We start from the raw sequence: 16,539 nt of genomic DNA on the forward strand, positions 1-16,539 counted from the left end.
TGTGTCAGTTTTTGAATCGGTGTTTGCTGAGATTCTTTTAATGATGCATGTTCATGAACAGCTACATCACAATGCATGTATGTGTACATCACGACTTGTACATGCTTTAGTGACTTTCTTTTTCTTCAACAAATGACCATCTTGGCCATAAGCCTATTCGGAATTGTAGCTGCGCATGTCTCTTACTGCTGACAACACAAATTGGTTATCTCCCGAGACCTTTTAACCCGCTGGTATTGTCAAAAGGTCACGGGAGATAGACAAGTAGCGTTGTCAGCAGTAACGGACATGCGCAGCTGCAACTCCGAATAGGCTGATTGGAAGCCACTCTCTGTACACCTGGTTGAAGTGAAGCAAATCATGATCAAGAATCATGGGAAAGCTCAATTAAAATCACAGAGGCTTAAGTAAAACATCCTTTTCACCTGTTATCTTCACGTACATGTCATTCCTTTTCAAACCAGTGGACTTGATTTAATAATGCTCAAAACAGTGTGGCTGCTGACTACCCCAGGCAGGTTTTACTGCACATTCAATGATTATATAATTGTAAACGCACCCCCTTTTGTAAAAAGGATGTATAGACGATGTGACCTCTGACGTCACTCAAAACCATAACATTATCCCCGCGCATACCGCCGGGCAAAACCCTTGTGTTTTGGCAGCCAGCTAGAAAGTGTATGCAATCTTACCATGATTACGCGTCTTTTTCCCCGGCGAAACATGACGTATACAGTGTTTTGTCAGTAGAGGGCAGTTTATATGTAGGACACATCGTCTATACTTTCCAAGTTTTTGTGCCAAAACTCAGAAATTGTAAATTGGAGTTGTCCCCAAATTAGTTTCTTTGGCATGAATAAGGCAAATCATCATATTCGAATCCACATCAGGTACATACATTGGATTCCCCAACCAGAAATGTTAAGCCATTGGTTTTCTGCAAGTTTAGTTGTACCTGGGTGATGTAGGTGTTCCAACCAAACTGCAACCAATCTACCTGCCCAGTAAAGCCCGTTTCATACTTCTTGAGAATGTGAAACACATAATTTGTATCTGTTTATTCATTGTGCTCAACTCCTTTGAAACAGTCGTTTCAAAAAACGCCTTATGGCATCAACAAATTTGATCGCATTTGCAGGAAGTATGAACCAGGCTTTAGGCTTGGTTTAAGACCGTGTACTGCACAAAGTCAAGAAAAGTGTCAACTAAGTTTATTTTCATCGAGATCAACATTATTAATTTTGGTTTTTACCCATACACCGATGTGTGTTAGCACTGTGTACTCAGTGCTAATAACACACATGGGTGTATGGGTAAAAACCAAAATTAAGGCCATGTCCGAAACGGCGACTTCGGCTACAGCTACGGCTAGATCGCGCGCGTCTGCCTATTCTTCAACACTGGTCGACGCGCTGATCTAGACGTAGCTGTAGCCAAAGTCGTCGTTTCGGACACGGCCTAATTTTCTTTATCCCCGACCCGATGCAAATTTGAGATCAACATTGGTCACCAACATTGGTCTGGTAACAGACTTAAAGGAACACGTTGCCTTGGATCGGACGAGTTGGTCAAAACAAAAGCGTTTGTAACCGTTTTTTATATAATGCATATGGTTGGAAAGATGTTTTAAAAGTAGAATACAATGATCTACACAAGTTTGCCTCGAAATTGCGTGGTTTTCCTTCTACTGTGCGAACTAACACGTTCGGCCATTTATGGGAGTCAAAATTTTGACCCCCATAAATGGCCGACGTGTTAGTCGACGAGGTAAAGGGAAAACCACGCAATTTTGAGGCATGTTTGTGTGGATCATTGTATTCTACTTTTACAAGATCTTTCCAGCCATATGCATTTTATAAAAAACGGTTGCAAACGCTTTCCAAAGACCAACTCGACCGATCCAAGGCAATGTGTTCCTTTAACTTCCAGTAAAAACCTCTCGACATCTACAATCCTGCATTGAGTCTCCAAAACATGCACCAGCACAGTAATTTCTACGGTGTACATCTGATGAACTAGCTCCCCTTGGACACGACAGACAAATAAAATCACAATCTGGTAATGTTGTGTGAATCAAACTTTAATTTCACATTTTGAAAAGCTAGTCTTTCTGTACATTCATTGAAAGTACAGTCAACTCTGGTTATAACAAGATCACAAATTACCTCTTTGTAGCGGGAAGGTTGTTGTACAGGAATTTATGAAGCAGTACCTCTTTTTAACAGTGCTAATGTTTGTATAACGTGAGTTAACTATCTTGAATTCCTCAAATGGGTAAAACAAAAAAAAAGTAAATCAAATTGTATTTGTGGAAAACAAGCTTTGGAATTTTTAACTTTCGATAAACAGCTGTAAATTTAGACATACTCAATACCTGTGTGGTCCTCTAGTGCCAAAGACAATAACTGAATGTTCTTGTTTACTTCCTGGTCAGTAATTAAGTTTCAAATTTTAGAACCCAAAGTATATTCTTCACATTTTGAACAATTTTAGAAGAATGGACGAGGCCTTGCAAGAAATGTGATCTTTAGATTCCTTAATACAAATTTAACTTCATTCTAAAAATTTGATTACGGTTTTGTTATGCCAGACCAATAGATGTATCATCAACTGATAATTACAACATTGAAATAACTGTGGACGAATGAATTTGATGTGAATTCTAGTGAGTAACTGTGAAAGTCACTATATATATTTCAAACCTAAATTTACTTTGTTTCAATACTGATGTGATAAACAAAATCAAACTATCTGAAATTTCACAACACACCTTCTGAAGCAACAACTCATGCAATTTAGGAGTGAATGAACCCTAAATAATTTTCAAGGAATAAATGATCTCTCTGTTCAACTCTTCAAACAGAAACTTAACTCTTTGCATTCTCGACATCTGGGACCAATTTCACAAAAAGGGGCCAAATAAGAAACAATTTTGCCTCACCAGAACAGCCAGCCAAATTATCATGCCACATTTACCGTCTATGACTGGTTCCCTGCCAAGTTTTGCTTCGCAGAAGACCCTGAAGCAAAAAATTGTCTGCGTAAGCAGTCCCATGAAATTAGACCCTTGTTTAATAACTAACATCTTCAGGATTCTCCCCATGTACATGAACAAGTTTGCATATCGGACCAATGCACATAGATTAATGGCCACTTTGAACACACTATAAAGCTAATGGGATGTCTTAAGGAAGACATTTACACCCACTGAAATGCATCTATAGAACCTTAATTTCCAGATTAGGTGCAGAATGTTATTTTTGTTTTTACTTCAAAGTTTGCGTCTTGGACACCCATGGGCAGAATCCCAATGATTTTTTAGAATTGTCAATGGAGTTAAAGGCTTGTTTCTCCTGAAGCACATCTTGAGAGTTCCTCAGAAGGAAAAGGCCAAGAGCTAGAATTTCTGACGACAAAGGATGATCTGCTCACTCATCGTCTGGTGGTAGATGTTGCTCCATTAATCCACAAAATCAAACCTGACAAGGGAAAGAGAGATGGTGAAAGAAGTTAATTATGTAGAACAGTTATATTTACTAGACTAGAAACTAATGTTAGTCTATGTATATCTTAACATGCTATACAAGCGGGTAACATTGATTACAATAATTGTATTAACATAAACAAGTAAAATTATCACCAACAGTTTGGAGTAGAGTCTCGTCATATTTCAAACTTCCCTGACCAAGTTGGTACAAGTATTTAACACATTTTGTGGTTTTTCGTACGCCAATTCTAGTGCTTCAAATCAGACCTAGATTCTTGAAATAAGAGCGTCAGGCCAATCAGATTAATTTTCTCCACGAGTCTTATTAGGTTTCCTGATTTGTCAAATTACACCAGGCCTGATACTTCACGACTGCAACAAAGGTGTTTGCCTCCATGCCCCCTGGTCATTGCCTTGTTGCCCTTGAAATGCTCCAACAGAAATTTACAATTTTCTCATAAAGTCATAGGATGCCTTCACCGTGTAGAAAATACCTCTGGTGCCCTTGCACTTTCAAAAACAGACAGGTCTGATACACATTTTAGGTCTTTACTAACTTCATTCCAGATTGTAATGAACTTACCAAATATATATTATCAAAAGTGTGTAAATAACACTACACAACATCTACTTCTTCTTGAGCTGGTGACGAACCAGAACGAATGGAGCAGCAAATCCTGAGCCAAAGAAGGCAGTCATCACAGCAAGTAGACGCCACTTGTTCTTGATTTGAAACGGTACATTCTGTAGGATTAAAACGTAGACAACAAATAAATGTTTGGCAGTTTTTATTATAATTGTGATAAATTTATGCAAAGCCATGATTCTCAAAACTTTTGTGTGGCAACTATTTGATCCCAAAACAAACTAAACCGCAGCGCAGGGCTTATTAATAACTTTTATGATCCAAAGCTTTTGAATTAATGAAATCAGGGCCAATTTTACAGCTCTGTCTGCTTACCTTTAAGTAAGCAAAGCAGGGAATTCTGTGCTGACATCATTCAAGCGTATTTTAGCCGAGAATTTGGGCTTCTGCGTGTGCGCACGTACTCCTTGTTACTACTGTACTAGGCATTCTATGCTTACAAGGCTAGCGCACAAATTCGGCGCTTGCAGCTAGCAGCAAATGGTGATCGTAAGCGAGGAATTCAGTGGTAAGCAGAGCCATGTAGCTGGGCTCTGAACCTGTGATGAGCATCGATAATTGATAATCTACTGTTTTTTAAGTTAATAATAATAATATTGAATTATTATTTATATAATTTAATGAGAGCGTACTTTTTGCAGGCCTACGGTATTTGTCGTTCTTCATTCAAGTTGAAGAAGAAAAAATGCAGAAAAATATTAAATTAAAGTTCTGGAACCGAAGACTCTTCGGAGTTCGGTCATGTCTTCGGGAGTTCGGTCATGTCGGTTCCAGATCTTTAAGTTTAATTTAATAATTTCTACATTTAAACTTAAACATTTAGAAAGATTATACAATTCATCCATGACTTTTAAAACAATCATTGTAATTGATAAAATTGCAATGTGTTCATGTCCTTGCCCATATCGCCTACCATTTTTTAGGTCTGACCCATAGAGCTATAGCTCTATGGTCTGACCATGAATTTTAAAAATTCTATCGACAGACCGAACCGACCGAAGCCGGCGCGGCCGGCCGGGGAAAAAAGTCTAAAAATAAAATCCAAATTGGTAGTATTTATACAATTTTTTAACAGCCTTACACTGCCAGGTCCTTCCCCGTAGCCTGCTCTCCGTATCACCGATGTGCTGAAACTTCGACACGCTAAAGTGGTTATCCGTCCCAAAGCCATTTTTTCTGGTAATTTTTCAGTCTTCTTCAACTTCACTTCGCCTCTTTCCACTAATTTGTATCTGTCCGTCCCCCGGTATATCCCGTTGCGTTTCCACTATACGCCCAAATTGTAGAGTCCTTCGTGGAAATACTTAACAAGAAGTAGCCCAATTATCCGCACAATCGGGCGTGAATCGCCCGTGTAAATCCATTCTAAACAACGCCCTCTCGTGTTTGACTGGTGATGAAACGAAAACTGAAAAGATATTTCACGTGTGTGTACGATCCAAACAAGGACATCGGTTGTTTGTTTTTTCCTCAGCACAGTAAGGTTGAAATATGTCTCAAAATGAAAATGATCACGATGCCGATGATTTGGAGGCCAACTCGGCTGTTCCCAGAGCCAAGAAACACGACAGCGGGGCAGCAGATTTAGAGAGAGTGACGGACTATGCCGAGGAAACAGAAATCACTGGTCAGCGCCTTACCAATGTGAGTGAGCAGTGTAGTTTGTGAGAGTGTGTGGTGGACATTCCATTCAATTTCAATCACAATGCATTCAATTTCCAAGACCAATGCTTCTCTGACAGGCAAGAACTGTGGTCATATTGGAAAATTGTTTCGATTTGTCCCATCTTTGAAAATTATGTAGTAAACTTTCATGAAATAAAAATATTACGTTAATGCGTATTGTAAACAAAAAGTTACGCGGCGGGAAAGGTGCTTGCGGGAGTATTTTGTGAATACCGGACACTTCAGCACCTTGCAAACTCGACACCTCGCAATCTCGGCACCTTGCAAACTCGGCACCCACTCAGCACCAAGAAAGTCAGCACCATACATAATAAGGTTAATCGCGAATAGCAAAATATCAAGAGAGGGCGCTGTTGAACCCACACAAAGGTATAGTCATTGCGTGCGCAAGTCGTAGAAACTGCATAGGGAAAAGTTTCCGTATGGCGCCACCACTTTTTCAATCGATATGAAATAATATAGTATCTAATTTACGTCATTGAGATATCCCTTTTTGTAAAAATGAGTGAAAAAGTGGTGGCGCCATACGGAAAGTTATCCCTGCATAGAAACATATTGCATTGCGTTTCTGAAAAGCAGTAAACCATATATTTTAGTAATATACACCATACATGCGGCACCGACTCTTTTTTTTTTGACCGACAAACTCGGCACCAAGCAATATCACTCAAAGATTCTTAAAAATTAACAACTTATACAATACAAAATGGGTTGAACCTTATTTATTAGTAAACACTGTGGCACAAGCACTTGTTATGGTAGCTGATTAAGCACAAAGTTGTGTGCGTTTAGATGGTTGATTTTGAGACCTCAAGTTCTAAATCTGAGGTCTCAAAATCAATTTCGTGAAAAATTACTATCTTTAAAAAAAAAAACTTTATAAAAATATTGCTGACTTCTTCTGCAGTTGTTCTAATAATACTGACTGAACTGTCTGAGCTGCACTTGTGTTTTCATTTAATCTTGTAGCTGTTTTGATGAGTTATTTTTACGTCAAAAAAAACAAAATCACATGATATGCACACACTCCAGGCCAGGCTGCTTGTTGTACAAACCGATGCAGCCAGATGTAATTTCTTGTGAAAAGATTAAATTTCAAAAGGATCATGAAAAATCATAAAAGTTGTACTACATCACAGATGCAAAATCATACGTGTGGTTTACGACATTACATTTCGTGGAAACACAAAATGTCAAATCTTGTGATGCATCATTCAAGCTTTTGCTAATTAGCGTAATTCTGAAAAACTTTTGCTTGGTTGTTTGTCTTTTGGTTTTAAACTGTCCTAGGTAAAAAATATTCATTTTAGTTTCTTGGTTTTTTTTTCATAAAGTAGTCTGAGAATTGTTGTGATAACATATTTTCTTTTCTTCCCTTTTTGTTTTCATTATAAAAGGCACTAGCAGCGTTGGACCAGAGGAGATCTCAAGAAAGTTCTGAGAAAATAGAAAGGTAAATAAGTGTAGGTTTGCTTAAAGGAACACGTTGCCTTGGATCGGTCGAGTTGGTCTTTGAAAAGCGTTTGTAACCGTTTTTTATAAAATGCATATGGGTAGAAAGATGTTGTAAAAGTAGAATACAATGATCCACACAAACATACCTCGAAATTGCGTGGTTTTCCTTTTACCTCGTCGATTAATACGTCGGCCATTTATGGGGGTCAAAATTTTGACTCCCATAAATGGCCGACCATGTTAGTTCGCACAGTAGAAGGGAAACCACGCAATTTGGAGGCAAACTTGTGTGGATCATTGTATTCTACTTTTAAAACATCTTTCCAACCATATGCATTTTATAAAAAACGGTTACAAACGCTTTTGTTTTGACCAACTCGTCCGATCCAAGGCAACGTGTTCCTTTAAAGGCAGTGGACTTGGTAATTGTCAAAGACTAGCCTTCACAGTTGGTGTATCTCATTCTCAACATGTGCATAAAATAACTAACCTGTGATAATTTGAGCGCAATGGTTCATCGAAGTTGCGATATGTTGAAAGAAAAAACACTCTTGTCACACGAAGTTGTGTGCGTTTAGATGGTTGACTTCGAGACCTCAAGTTCTAAATCTGAGGTCTCGAAATAAAATTTGTGGAAAATTACTTCTTTTTAAAAAACTATGGCACTTTAGAGGGAGCCGTTTTTCACAATGTTTTATACCATCAACCTCTCCCCATTACTCGTCACCAAGAAAGGTTATATGCTAATAATTATTTTGAGCAATTACCAATAGTGTCCCCTGCCTTTAAGTACAAAGTTAGTGACATTTTGGAGAGAGAAATGGTCATAGTAACAGCCAGAAAGGTGTACTTTTAAATTTACAGGCCCTGCTAAATAGTAAATTTACATGTTGAATCAGGCCTGGGGTCGATTTCACAAAGAGTTAGGACTAGTCCTAACTTAGGACTAGTTCTAGGAGATATGAAAAACGTATGGCTAGTCCTAAGTTAGGACGAGTAACTTGTCCTAACTAGAGATAAGACTAGTCTTAACTCTTTGTGAAATCCACCCCTGGGCTAATTTCATAGTTTGATTTCAACAATGTCGTCAAAGTGCGTGAATCATTTACCAATTACAAAACAAATCCAAGTTGCAGTAGGAAAGTAAAATTGAATTTTTTGTTAAGTTTGAGACAGCATGACAACATTTAGGTTTGGTTGAACTGCTGTGAGAGCTGAACAGGAAAGCACAGACACTTAACATGAAACACTTACTATGAGGTCACCTACTAGAATACAATGTTAAGACTGGTTTTTTGCTTATTATGTGATTAACATTTAAACTTGTTGAGCACTGTTGCTCTGCTTAAGCCGGCTTATGAAATTGGCCCCAGATACGTCACTCTAAGCAAAGTCAGGTTTTTTCACATTCTGTTGTTCTTACAAACACTGAAAGTGTACATAATACAACCTGTTATGTTTGTCAGCGCCTTTGAGCAATTTTTTGGATAATATGGCGCTTTATAAATGCTGTTATTATTATTATTATATATTATACACGTCTTGCTAAATTTAGACTCAAATTTTCAAAATGACTTTCTTAAAATGCTTGCCAATAATTATGTACTTTTTACATTGAATAAACTGTGGCAGATGTCACTTTTTTAAAAAGCAGCTTTCTGTCTGTTGTTTTATTTTATGAAAGTTGTTTTTGTTATTTTATAACTACAGAGAACGAGAGCTGGCCAAAGTTGTTATCAAGAAAGGAGATGTTGATCTTATTGTAAGTGCAGTTTAAAGTCTTCCTACTTAAAGGGGTTGGGTACTTTTTCAAAATGTCCATAGATTTTCATTAAACTTACAGGGTTTGAAGATAATGATAATGGAAAGCTTCCCATCAAATATCACTTACTGAGGTGCTGTAGTTTTTGAGAAATGAGTAAAACAATGTTTTCATGAACTTGCGTTTGTAAATGCTTAAAATAATGTCCATCGCAACGAAAACAATTTTCATGACATTGTTTAACTCATTTCCCAAAAACTACTGCACCTCAGCACGTAATATTTTCTGGGAAGCTTTCTACTATTGCTATCTTCAAACTGTGTAAGTTAAGTGTAAATCTGTGGACATTGTGTTTTTTTGTCCTACAAAAAGTACATACACCCTTCGAGTTTGATTCCTTATTTTTCTTGTTCAGGAAATTGTGATAAAATGGCCTGAAAAGTCTTCAGGTCAGCCCGCTCTTAATAAAATGTTCCACTTTTTTTTTCCAAGGACTAAAATATCATGCCTTTCTTCTGTCCAAAAGGCAGAATAAAAGTGCAATGAGAAGAAATGAAGAACAATTGTGTGTTAGGCAAGGTGCCTTCATCAGTGCGGCACACCTCAATCTGATCCTAAACCCTAAACTCTAAAGCATTATCCCTAAAGCTAATACAAACCCAAAACCTTAAAGGAACACGTTGCCTTGGATCGGACGAGTTGGTCAAAACAAAAGCGTTTGTAACCGTTTTGTATATAATGCATTTGGTTGGAAAGATGTTTTAAAAGTAGAATACAATGATCCACACAAGTTTGCCTCGAAATTGCGTGGTTTTTCCTTCTACTGTGAGAACTAACACGGTCGGCCATTTATGGGAGTCAAAATTTTTACCCCCATAAATGGCCGACGTGTTAGTCGACGAGGTAAAAGGAAAACCACGCAATTTCGAGACATGTTTGTGTGGATTATTGTATTCTACTTTTACAACATCTTTCTACCCATATGCATTTTATAAAAAACGGTTAAAAATGCTTTTCAAAGACCAACTCGACCGATTCAAGGCAACGTGTTCCTTTAACACTAAACCATTAACTTGTAACCTTAAAAAAAAACTTCATAATTTAAAAAGGGAGAAAACTTGTGTGTTAAAGTTTTCTTTGGTTGGGAGGGGCCGGGGGGGGGAGGGGGAGGGGGAGGGCTGTCTTTTATTCTCACAGGATTTCAGTATGTATTTCAAAATTTTAGCCATACTAAAGTTTCTTCATTGATGAAGTTCTGGTTTTGTATGGATCGAAAGAAGAAAAAAAAATACCAGTACCCTACAAATAATAAATGTTTAATAGTGCAGTTGTGAGACATCGAGTTCAATGAAATAATCCATCTCTCAAAGAACACAAATTTTCTCTCATTTGCCTGAATGCAAAACAGTAATTATTTTGTTTTATGTCACATCCTCCCCTGCATCTAAGTAGTTCATCAATCAAAGGCACACATTAATTCCGCAATAACTTCGCTATTGAGCAACACATCTTTTTGGAACTATTTACATTTTGTTCCAAAGGTTGCGTCTTTACAAAAGCAGGGGTTGTGTTGTGCAATGCATGATGCAGTCTACTTGAGCGTTATTACTATGAAGTTTAACAGTACAACAATCTGTTACTGTCTTAATTCAGCAGATTAAAAATGAATTTGTTTAGCAATAAATAAAGGCTAACGTGAATAAGCCACTTCGTAGTTCCAGCTGCGCATGTCTGTTACTGCTGACAACAGACTCTGTCTATCTTCCGTGACCTTTTGACAATACCAGGGTATTGTCAAAAGGTCACGGGAGATAGACAGAGTTCGTTGTCAGCAGTAACAGACATGCGCCACTGACATTCCGAAGTGGCTTATTAGATTTGAACTTGCTTAGTCAAAAGTTACTGTTTCAATTTGAATTCCTCAAACTAGAGACAGTTGCTATGTTACATGGTTCTGGTGATAAGTAACATAATAGTAGTCTACTGTAGTGCATATTTGTACTTTCTCTAGTGTGACGGCCTGACAACCTCCAGATGAACAAACCCTGTACCATTGTGCCAAACACATTAGTTCAGGGTGTGTATAGGTGGTTGTTGACTCTTACATAAACTGCGCTAAAGCTTGCCACAAATCACAAAACGCTATTGGTACATGTAAGTGTCTCTAGTCTGAGGAATTGAAATTTAAGTGTGAATTTGTGATTAAAGCCATTGTACACTTTTGGTAAACAGTATTGTCCAAAGGCCCACACTTCGTGTATCGCAACATATGCATAAAATAACAAACCTGTGAAAATTTAGGCTCAATCGGTCATCGGAGTCGGGAGAAAATAACGGGAAAACCCACCCTTGTTTCCGCACGTTTCGCCGTGTCATGACATGGTGTTTACTATAATCCGTAATTCTCGTTGTCGAGAATTGATAATTGTTTTAATGTTTTCTCAAATGTAAAGCATTTCATGGAATAATATTTCAAGAGAAGTCTTTTACCATGACCTTCTGTAAACCCTGTAAGTTATTTGTAAATCTGTGATTTTTTTTTGGACCCTTTCGGTAAACAGTGTTGTTCAAGGCCCACACTTTGTGTACCACAACTTCTATATCAAATAACAAGCCTGTGAAAATTTAAGCTCAATCGGTCATCGGAGTCGGGAGAAAACAACGGAAACACCCACCCTTGTTTCCGCGCGTTTCGCCGTGTCATGACATGTGTTTAAAATAAATCCGTAATTCTCGTTAACGAGAATTTATATTGTTTTGCTGTTTTCTCAAAAAGTAAAGCATTTCATGGAATAATATTTCAAGAGAAGTCTTTCACCATTGCCTTTTGTAAACCCTGTAAGTTATTTGTAAATCTGTGAACTTTTTTTTTTTTTTTCAGAACCGAAAGGGTCCAATGGCTTTAAGCAAGTCATTATACCAGACATTATTCAGGCCAAGGTTCTTTCCCTATCAATACCATGACCGTAAATCGAGAACTAAGTCAGCTAGCATAATTTCAAATGTGACGTTTGACTTCTTATAGATACAAGAGCTGGAGATCAGCAGAACAGTAGCTGAAAGGAGTTTGAGAGAGAACAAAGGGAACCTTGTGGAAGCTTTAATACAGTTGACTAACTGAAGATGTACATGTACAGCAGAGGGATAATCCATTCTCCTTAAAGACAGTGGACACTATTGGTAATTGTCAAAGACTAGTCTTCACAGTTGGTGTATCTCAACACATGCATAAAACAACAAACATGTGAACTCAATCGGTCGTTGAAGTTGCGAGATAATAATGAAAGAAAAAACACCCTTGTCTAACGAAGTTGTGTGCTTTCTGATGCTTGATTTCGAGACCTCAAATTCTAAACTTCTTTCTCGAAAACTACATCACTACAGAAAGAGCTGTTTCTCACAATGTTTTTGTACTATCAACCTCTCCCCATACGTGTACTCGTAATCAAAAAAGGTTTTATGCTGATCATTATTTTGAGTAATTACCAATAGTGTTCACTGCCTTTAATCACTTCCTGGAATCAGCTTGTATGAGGATCAACTGCAGCAAATCACAGATTAGACGAGGTGCCATGCTCCCAGAGAACTATTTGCAGTCTTTTATTTCAATCTTTGACATTTTCAAATACCCCCCTTCCACAAGTCTCTCATGTCTTGAGAAAAGTTTGATGACATCGGTTCCAGTTCTTCGGTACCCAGGTCTGGATCAAGGGTTTATCAATTTAATTATAACTCCCCCGTCAATTAACAGGTTAAAGGGCACCTCTTGTATGAGGAAAATGTGAATTTCGTTTGGAGCATTTCATGGGGTCCAAGCACTGGGGCAATGACCAGGGCCAAATTTCAAAGAGCTGCTAAGCACCAAAATTTGCTTAGCATGAAATTTCTTCCTTCATAATAACAGGATTATCGACTAAATTTCCATTTGTTGCATATTGCTTGTTACTGGTATTCAGCTGTTGTTTGCTTATCTTGTTTTTATCAAGGAAGAAATTTCATGCTTAGCAATTTTTTGTGCTTAGCAGCTCTATGAAATTGGGCCCAGGGGGCAACGGCGATCATTGCCTCTGTTGAGTATGGGGCTTTGTTGAAATCCTTTATCATAGGACAGATATTAAGTTAACACAGCACATGACGCTTTGTGTTTTCTTTTCTTTTCAACATCATCTCTGTTTTTATTATTTTGTACAATTAAATACCAAACAGTTTTGTACTGTACTGCAATTGAACCAGTTCATTAAAACATTTGAGTTTTTAGAAATTAACCATGTTCTGACATAATAAGTTATTCAAGTGATATAATTCATAGTACTATGTGTACACCATATAAAGTGAAGTGATGCCATTCTAAATATCAGGCATGTTTGACCCTTGGAAAAAAGTAGGAATATTATAACCAAGTATTTATCAGGGCTGACCTACACATGTACACATGGTGCAGAATGTAATAGACTTCTCAGACTACTTAAAGGAACACGTTGCCTTGGATCGGACGAGTTGGTCTTTGAAAAGCGTTTGTAACCATTTTTTTATAAAATGCATGGTTGGAAAGATGTTTTAAAAGTAGAATACAATGATCCACACAAGTTTGCCTGGAGATTGCGTGGTTTTCCTTTTACTGTGTGAACTAACACAGCTGGCCATAATTATAGGAGTCAAAAATTTGACTCCCAGAAATGGCCGACCGTGTTAGTAAGGAAAACCGTGCAATTTCGGGGGAGTGTAGATCATTGTTTTCTATTTTTACATCTTTCTACCCATATGCATTTTATAATAAACGGTTACAAACGCTTTTAAAAGACCAACTCGGCCGATCCAAAGAAACGTGTTCCTTTAATCACAATTTTTTTTTTTTCAGGGACAAAAAATCTATAATCAGACTTTAATAGGAAGAAAATCATGCCTGAAATACACTTATTATAGTGTATTTGAATGCCATCACGTTGTTTATCTTTTTTTTTTAATATCATCTAGTCTGTGCAGCAATGATGTCGAATTTGGATTCTGTGTTAATGTTGTACAATGTACAATAAATGAGAGACGGGCTCCGTGCAAACATGCTGTATCCCCAGGCTCATCCAGGATAGTTTGTAGCAAGATAATATTTTCAAATTTATTGTTAACTTAAAGGCAGTGGACACTATTGGTAATAACTAAAAATAATTATCAGCATAAAACCTCACTTGGTAAGGAGTAATGGGGAGCCCAATTTTTCACAGGTTTGTTATTTTGTGCATATGTTGAGATTGAGATACACAAAGTGAGAAGACTGGTCTTTGACAATTACCAATAGTGTCCAGTGTCTTTAATCACACAAAAGAACGTTTTTAAAAATTTGTATTACTCTAAATCATCAGGCCAGTAGTGATCATCCATAAAGCTTAGCCTAAAATCTCGCTCAGGAAACACAGAGATCCTTTCCTCCTCCCATTGATTCTCCACGAGTTTGTACAGATTCATCGTTGCTTTGGCATCTTCAACAGAACAGTGCTCGCCACTCTGGATCGAGTGTCCAAACAGCAACTTGGTCAATTTCTTAAGGCCAGGGTGTTGACCGGTCCTGAGGGTCAACCCTGCAAGTTCCTGGAGCCCTCGGTACATACTTGTATCGCGGATGTCCTCCTTAGGGTGACCCATCTGTAGTACAGCAAGGTCAAACCTGATGGAATGACCACAGAGTATCTTCCCGTCAAGAATACCTTGGATCAAAGGCTGTGCCTTCCTGAAGGGGATTGCATCCTCCATGTCCTGCTTGCGGATGCCACTCCATGGAGTCCGATAATCCAGGATTTCAAGCTCCGGTTTGATATATGCATCATAGAGGACGTTACAGTTGTAGTCGACGATGCTGCACCTTGCTAAAGCACTGATCCTTCCCTGTGGTCCCACGCCAACCATCTCGCAATCCAAGGCTATGAGTCTGTCTTTTGGAATGCCCCTTTCAAATCTGCTTTCATGGGGGGAGATTGAAGACGATTGACTAGCAAGCAAGGGTTTCACATCACCATTTGTCTTTGATTTGGTTCCCTTGGTTGTGTCACCATCTCCCGGACAACGGATCGTAGCATTTCTCTGTGTCAGCAAAGTCTGTGCCTTCTTGGCTCCATAATTAATAATTCTTGAGAGTCTTGATGGTAGATTCATCTTTTTCTTTTGCCGTGCCTTTTTCCTCTTGTTTTTCTTTGATCTTCTCTTTGATTGCTTCAATGATTGAGCACCATTCTTCATCTTCTTGGAGACTGAACCATTTTGGTCACTTTGACCAGATTGTGGTGGTTGTTTCCTCTTAACGGCTGGCATTGTTAACTCTGGTGAAAGAAAACAAGTGCTGTTTGAGTTAAAAACTGAATCTACTATATGTTTCTTCTGCGTCTTGATGCACAGCTGCCACTTTTTCAGATGTTATGGTAAAATATAAATCTTATTGAGAAAATAAAGTCATACTTGGGCAACCCTGTCATTACAGAACTTTCTTCCTCCATGCTCCTCAGTGCATTTAGACCCAGTAACTGAGGCACTGTACTAATTTTTTTCTCAATTTTGTCATTATCGCCATCGGTCTCATGAAGGAAGGATTCTCCATGATGACCATGGGTACATTACATTTATGGTTCAATGTCAGAAGAATGTTGAAATCATGGATGAAGGTTTCAGAAGTTTTTCTGTTTATTTATCAACTTTATATTTGTACATTTTAGTTGATCAGCACTTAACAGAGTGGGAGGGTGAGGATTGAGGGGAGGGGAGGATCGAGGGGAGAGGGTGTGGTGTGAGGATCGAGGGGGGGGGGGGTAGGGGGACAACAGTTTTGTTTTTCAGTTTACCGGTTTATATCGCTAGACTACCAAGACTACCCTTAGGGGCCTAGTATTCAAAAAATTCAAACCACGGATACAATGAACACGTGCATCATAATATGCATGGAGCCTGGAAAGTACAGACCCGTACGTAGTGATCAAAACATAACGTCATTGTTATTAATTATTTTATTAATAAAACATCAATAACATTCGAAACAGTTGGTATTAAAACATACATTAAAACAATTCAAACATTTCCACGGCGTTTTTTAAAATTGTATTAGTAGTTGATATACATGTACATACCTCCAAAAGAAGGATTCAGAAACTGTCTGTACGGACGTGGATCCAACTCGTGATTGCGAAATAATACCCGGCGTTGGGTGCTCTGCACGCTGCAAAGATGTACATAAAATAATACGAAGTACGTACAGGAGCTAGACTGGTTCACTCCACGTGCACTTAATGGTCTTTATTCAAGTTGTTTGCAACCACATAGGTTGAACCAAACTTAGCTCGTGCTATGTTTCAAGAATTACATAACACGTTTAAATGTGTGTAATTTATTTTAAAAAGAAACGCATATTCCTGTGTCTATACTGCTTTCTACCTCCATGATTAAACATGATTAAACACAGAAAAATTGTACAGACTGACCATGTCCCTAAACTGGGTTGAGGACCATAACGCGACTTCCGACCTA

General features: G+C 38.1%; 3 protein-coding genes across 3 annotated transcripts; 1 reads left to right on the forward strand and 2 right to left on the reverse strand.

Moving 5' to 3' along the window:
• Positions 1-2,064: 2,064 nt before the first annotated feature.
• Positions 2,065-5,398, reverse strand: LOC139936983 (cytochrome c oxidase subunit 7C, mitochondrial-like). The gene is made up of 3 exons (XM_071931884.1): positions 5,215-5,398; positions 4,071-4,231; positions 2,065-3,479 (listed from the first exon to the last, which is right to left on the reverse strand). Exons 1-2 carry the CDS (start codon positions 5,302-5,304, stop codon positions 4,115-4,117), a joined length of 207 nt encoding a protein of 68 aa, XP_071787985.1. The 5' UTR covers positions 5,305-5,398; the 3' UTR covers positions 2,065-3,479; positions 4,071-4,114.
• Positions 5,399-5,513: 115 nt separating this feature from the next.
• Positions 5,514-13,301, forward strand: LOC139936982 (huntingtin-interacting protein K-like). Its single transcript, XM_071931882.1, has 4 exons — positions 5,514-5,777; positions 7,217-7,272; positions 8,985-9,036; positions 12,062-13,301. Exons 1-4 carry the CDS (start codon positions 5,625-5,627, stop codon positions 12,155-12,157), a joined length of 357 nt encoding a protein of 118 aa, XP_071787983.1. The 5' UTR covers positions 5,514-5,624; the 3' UTR covers positions 12,158-13,301.
• LOC139936980 (uncharacterized) lies at positions 13,115-16,207 on the reverse strand. Its single transcript, XM_071931878.1, has 2 exons — positions 16,143-16,207; positions 13,115-15,344 (listed from the first exon to the last, which is right to left on the reverse strand). The coding sequence occupies exon 2, from the start codon at positions 15,334-15,336 to the stop codon at positions 14,377-14,379; it is 960 nt and encodes a 319-aa protein (XP_071787979.1). The 5' UTR covers positions 15,337-15,344; positions 16,143-16,207; the 3' UTR covers positions 13,115-14,376.
• Positions 16,208-16,539: the final 332 nt, after the last annotated feature.

Source organism: Asterias amurensis, chromosome 5 (assembly GCF_032118995.1).
Source record: "Asterias amurensis chromosome 5, ASM3211899v1".
Taxonomy (NCBI): Eukaryota; Metazoa; Echinodermata; class Asteroidea; order Forcipulatida; family Asteriidae; genus Asterias; species Asterias amurensis.

Coding starts and splice junctions, on each gene's coding strand:
- LOC139936983 (XM_071931884.1), bottom strand. CDS start 5,304: ATGGCTTTGGGACGGATAACCACTTTAGCGTGTCGAAGTTTCAGCACA. Junction 4,232..5,214: donor ACGGGGAAGGACCTGGCAGT/GTAAGGCTGTTA, acceptor TTAATCCTACAG/AATGTACCGTTTCAAATCAA.
- LOC139936982 (XM_071931882.1), top strand. CDS start 5,625: ATGTCTCAAAATGAAAATGATCACGATGCCGATGATTTGGAGGCCAAC. Junction 5,778..7,216: donor CTGGTCAGCGCCTTACCAAT/GTGAGTGAGCAG, acceptor TCATTATAAAAG/GCACTAGCAGCGTTGGACCA. Junction 9,037..12,061: donor AAGGAGATGTTGATCTTATT/GTAAGTGCAGTT, acceptor GACTTCTTATAG/ATACAAGAGCTGGAGATCAG.
- LOC139936980 (XM_071931878.1), bottom strand. CDS start 15,336: ATGCCAGCCGTTAAGAGGAAACAACCACCACAATCTGGTCAAAGTGAC.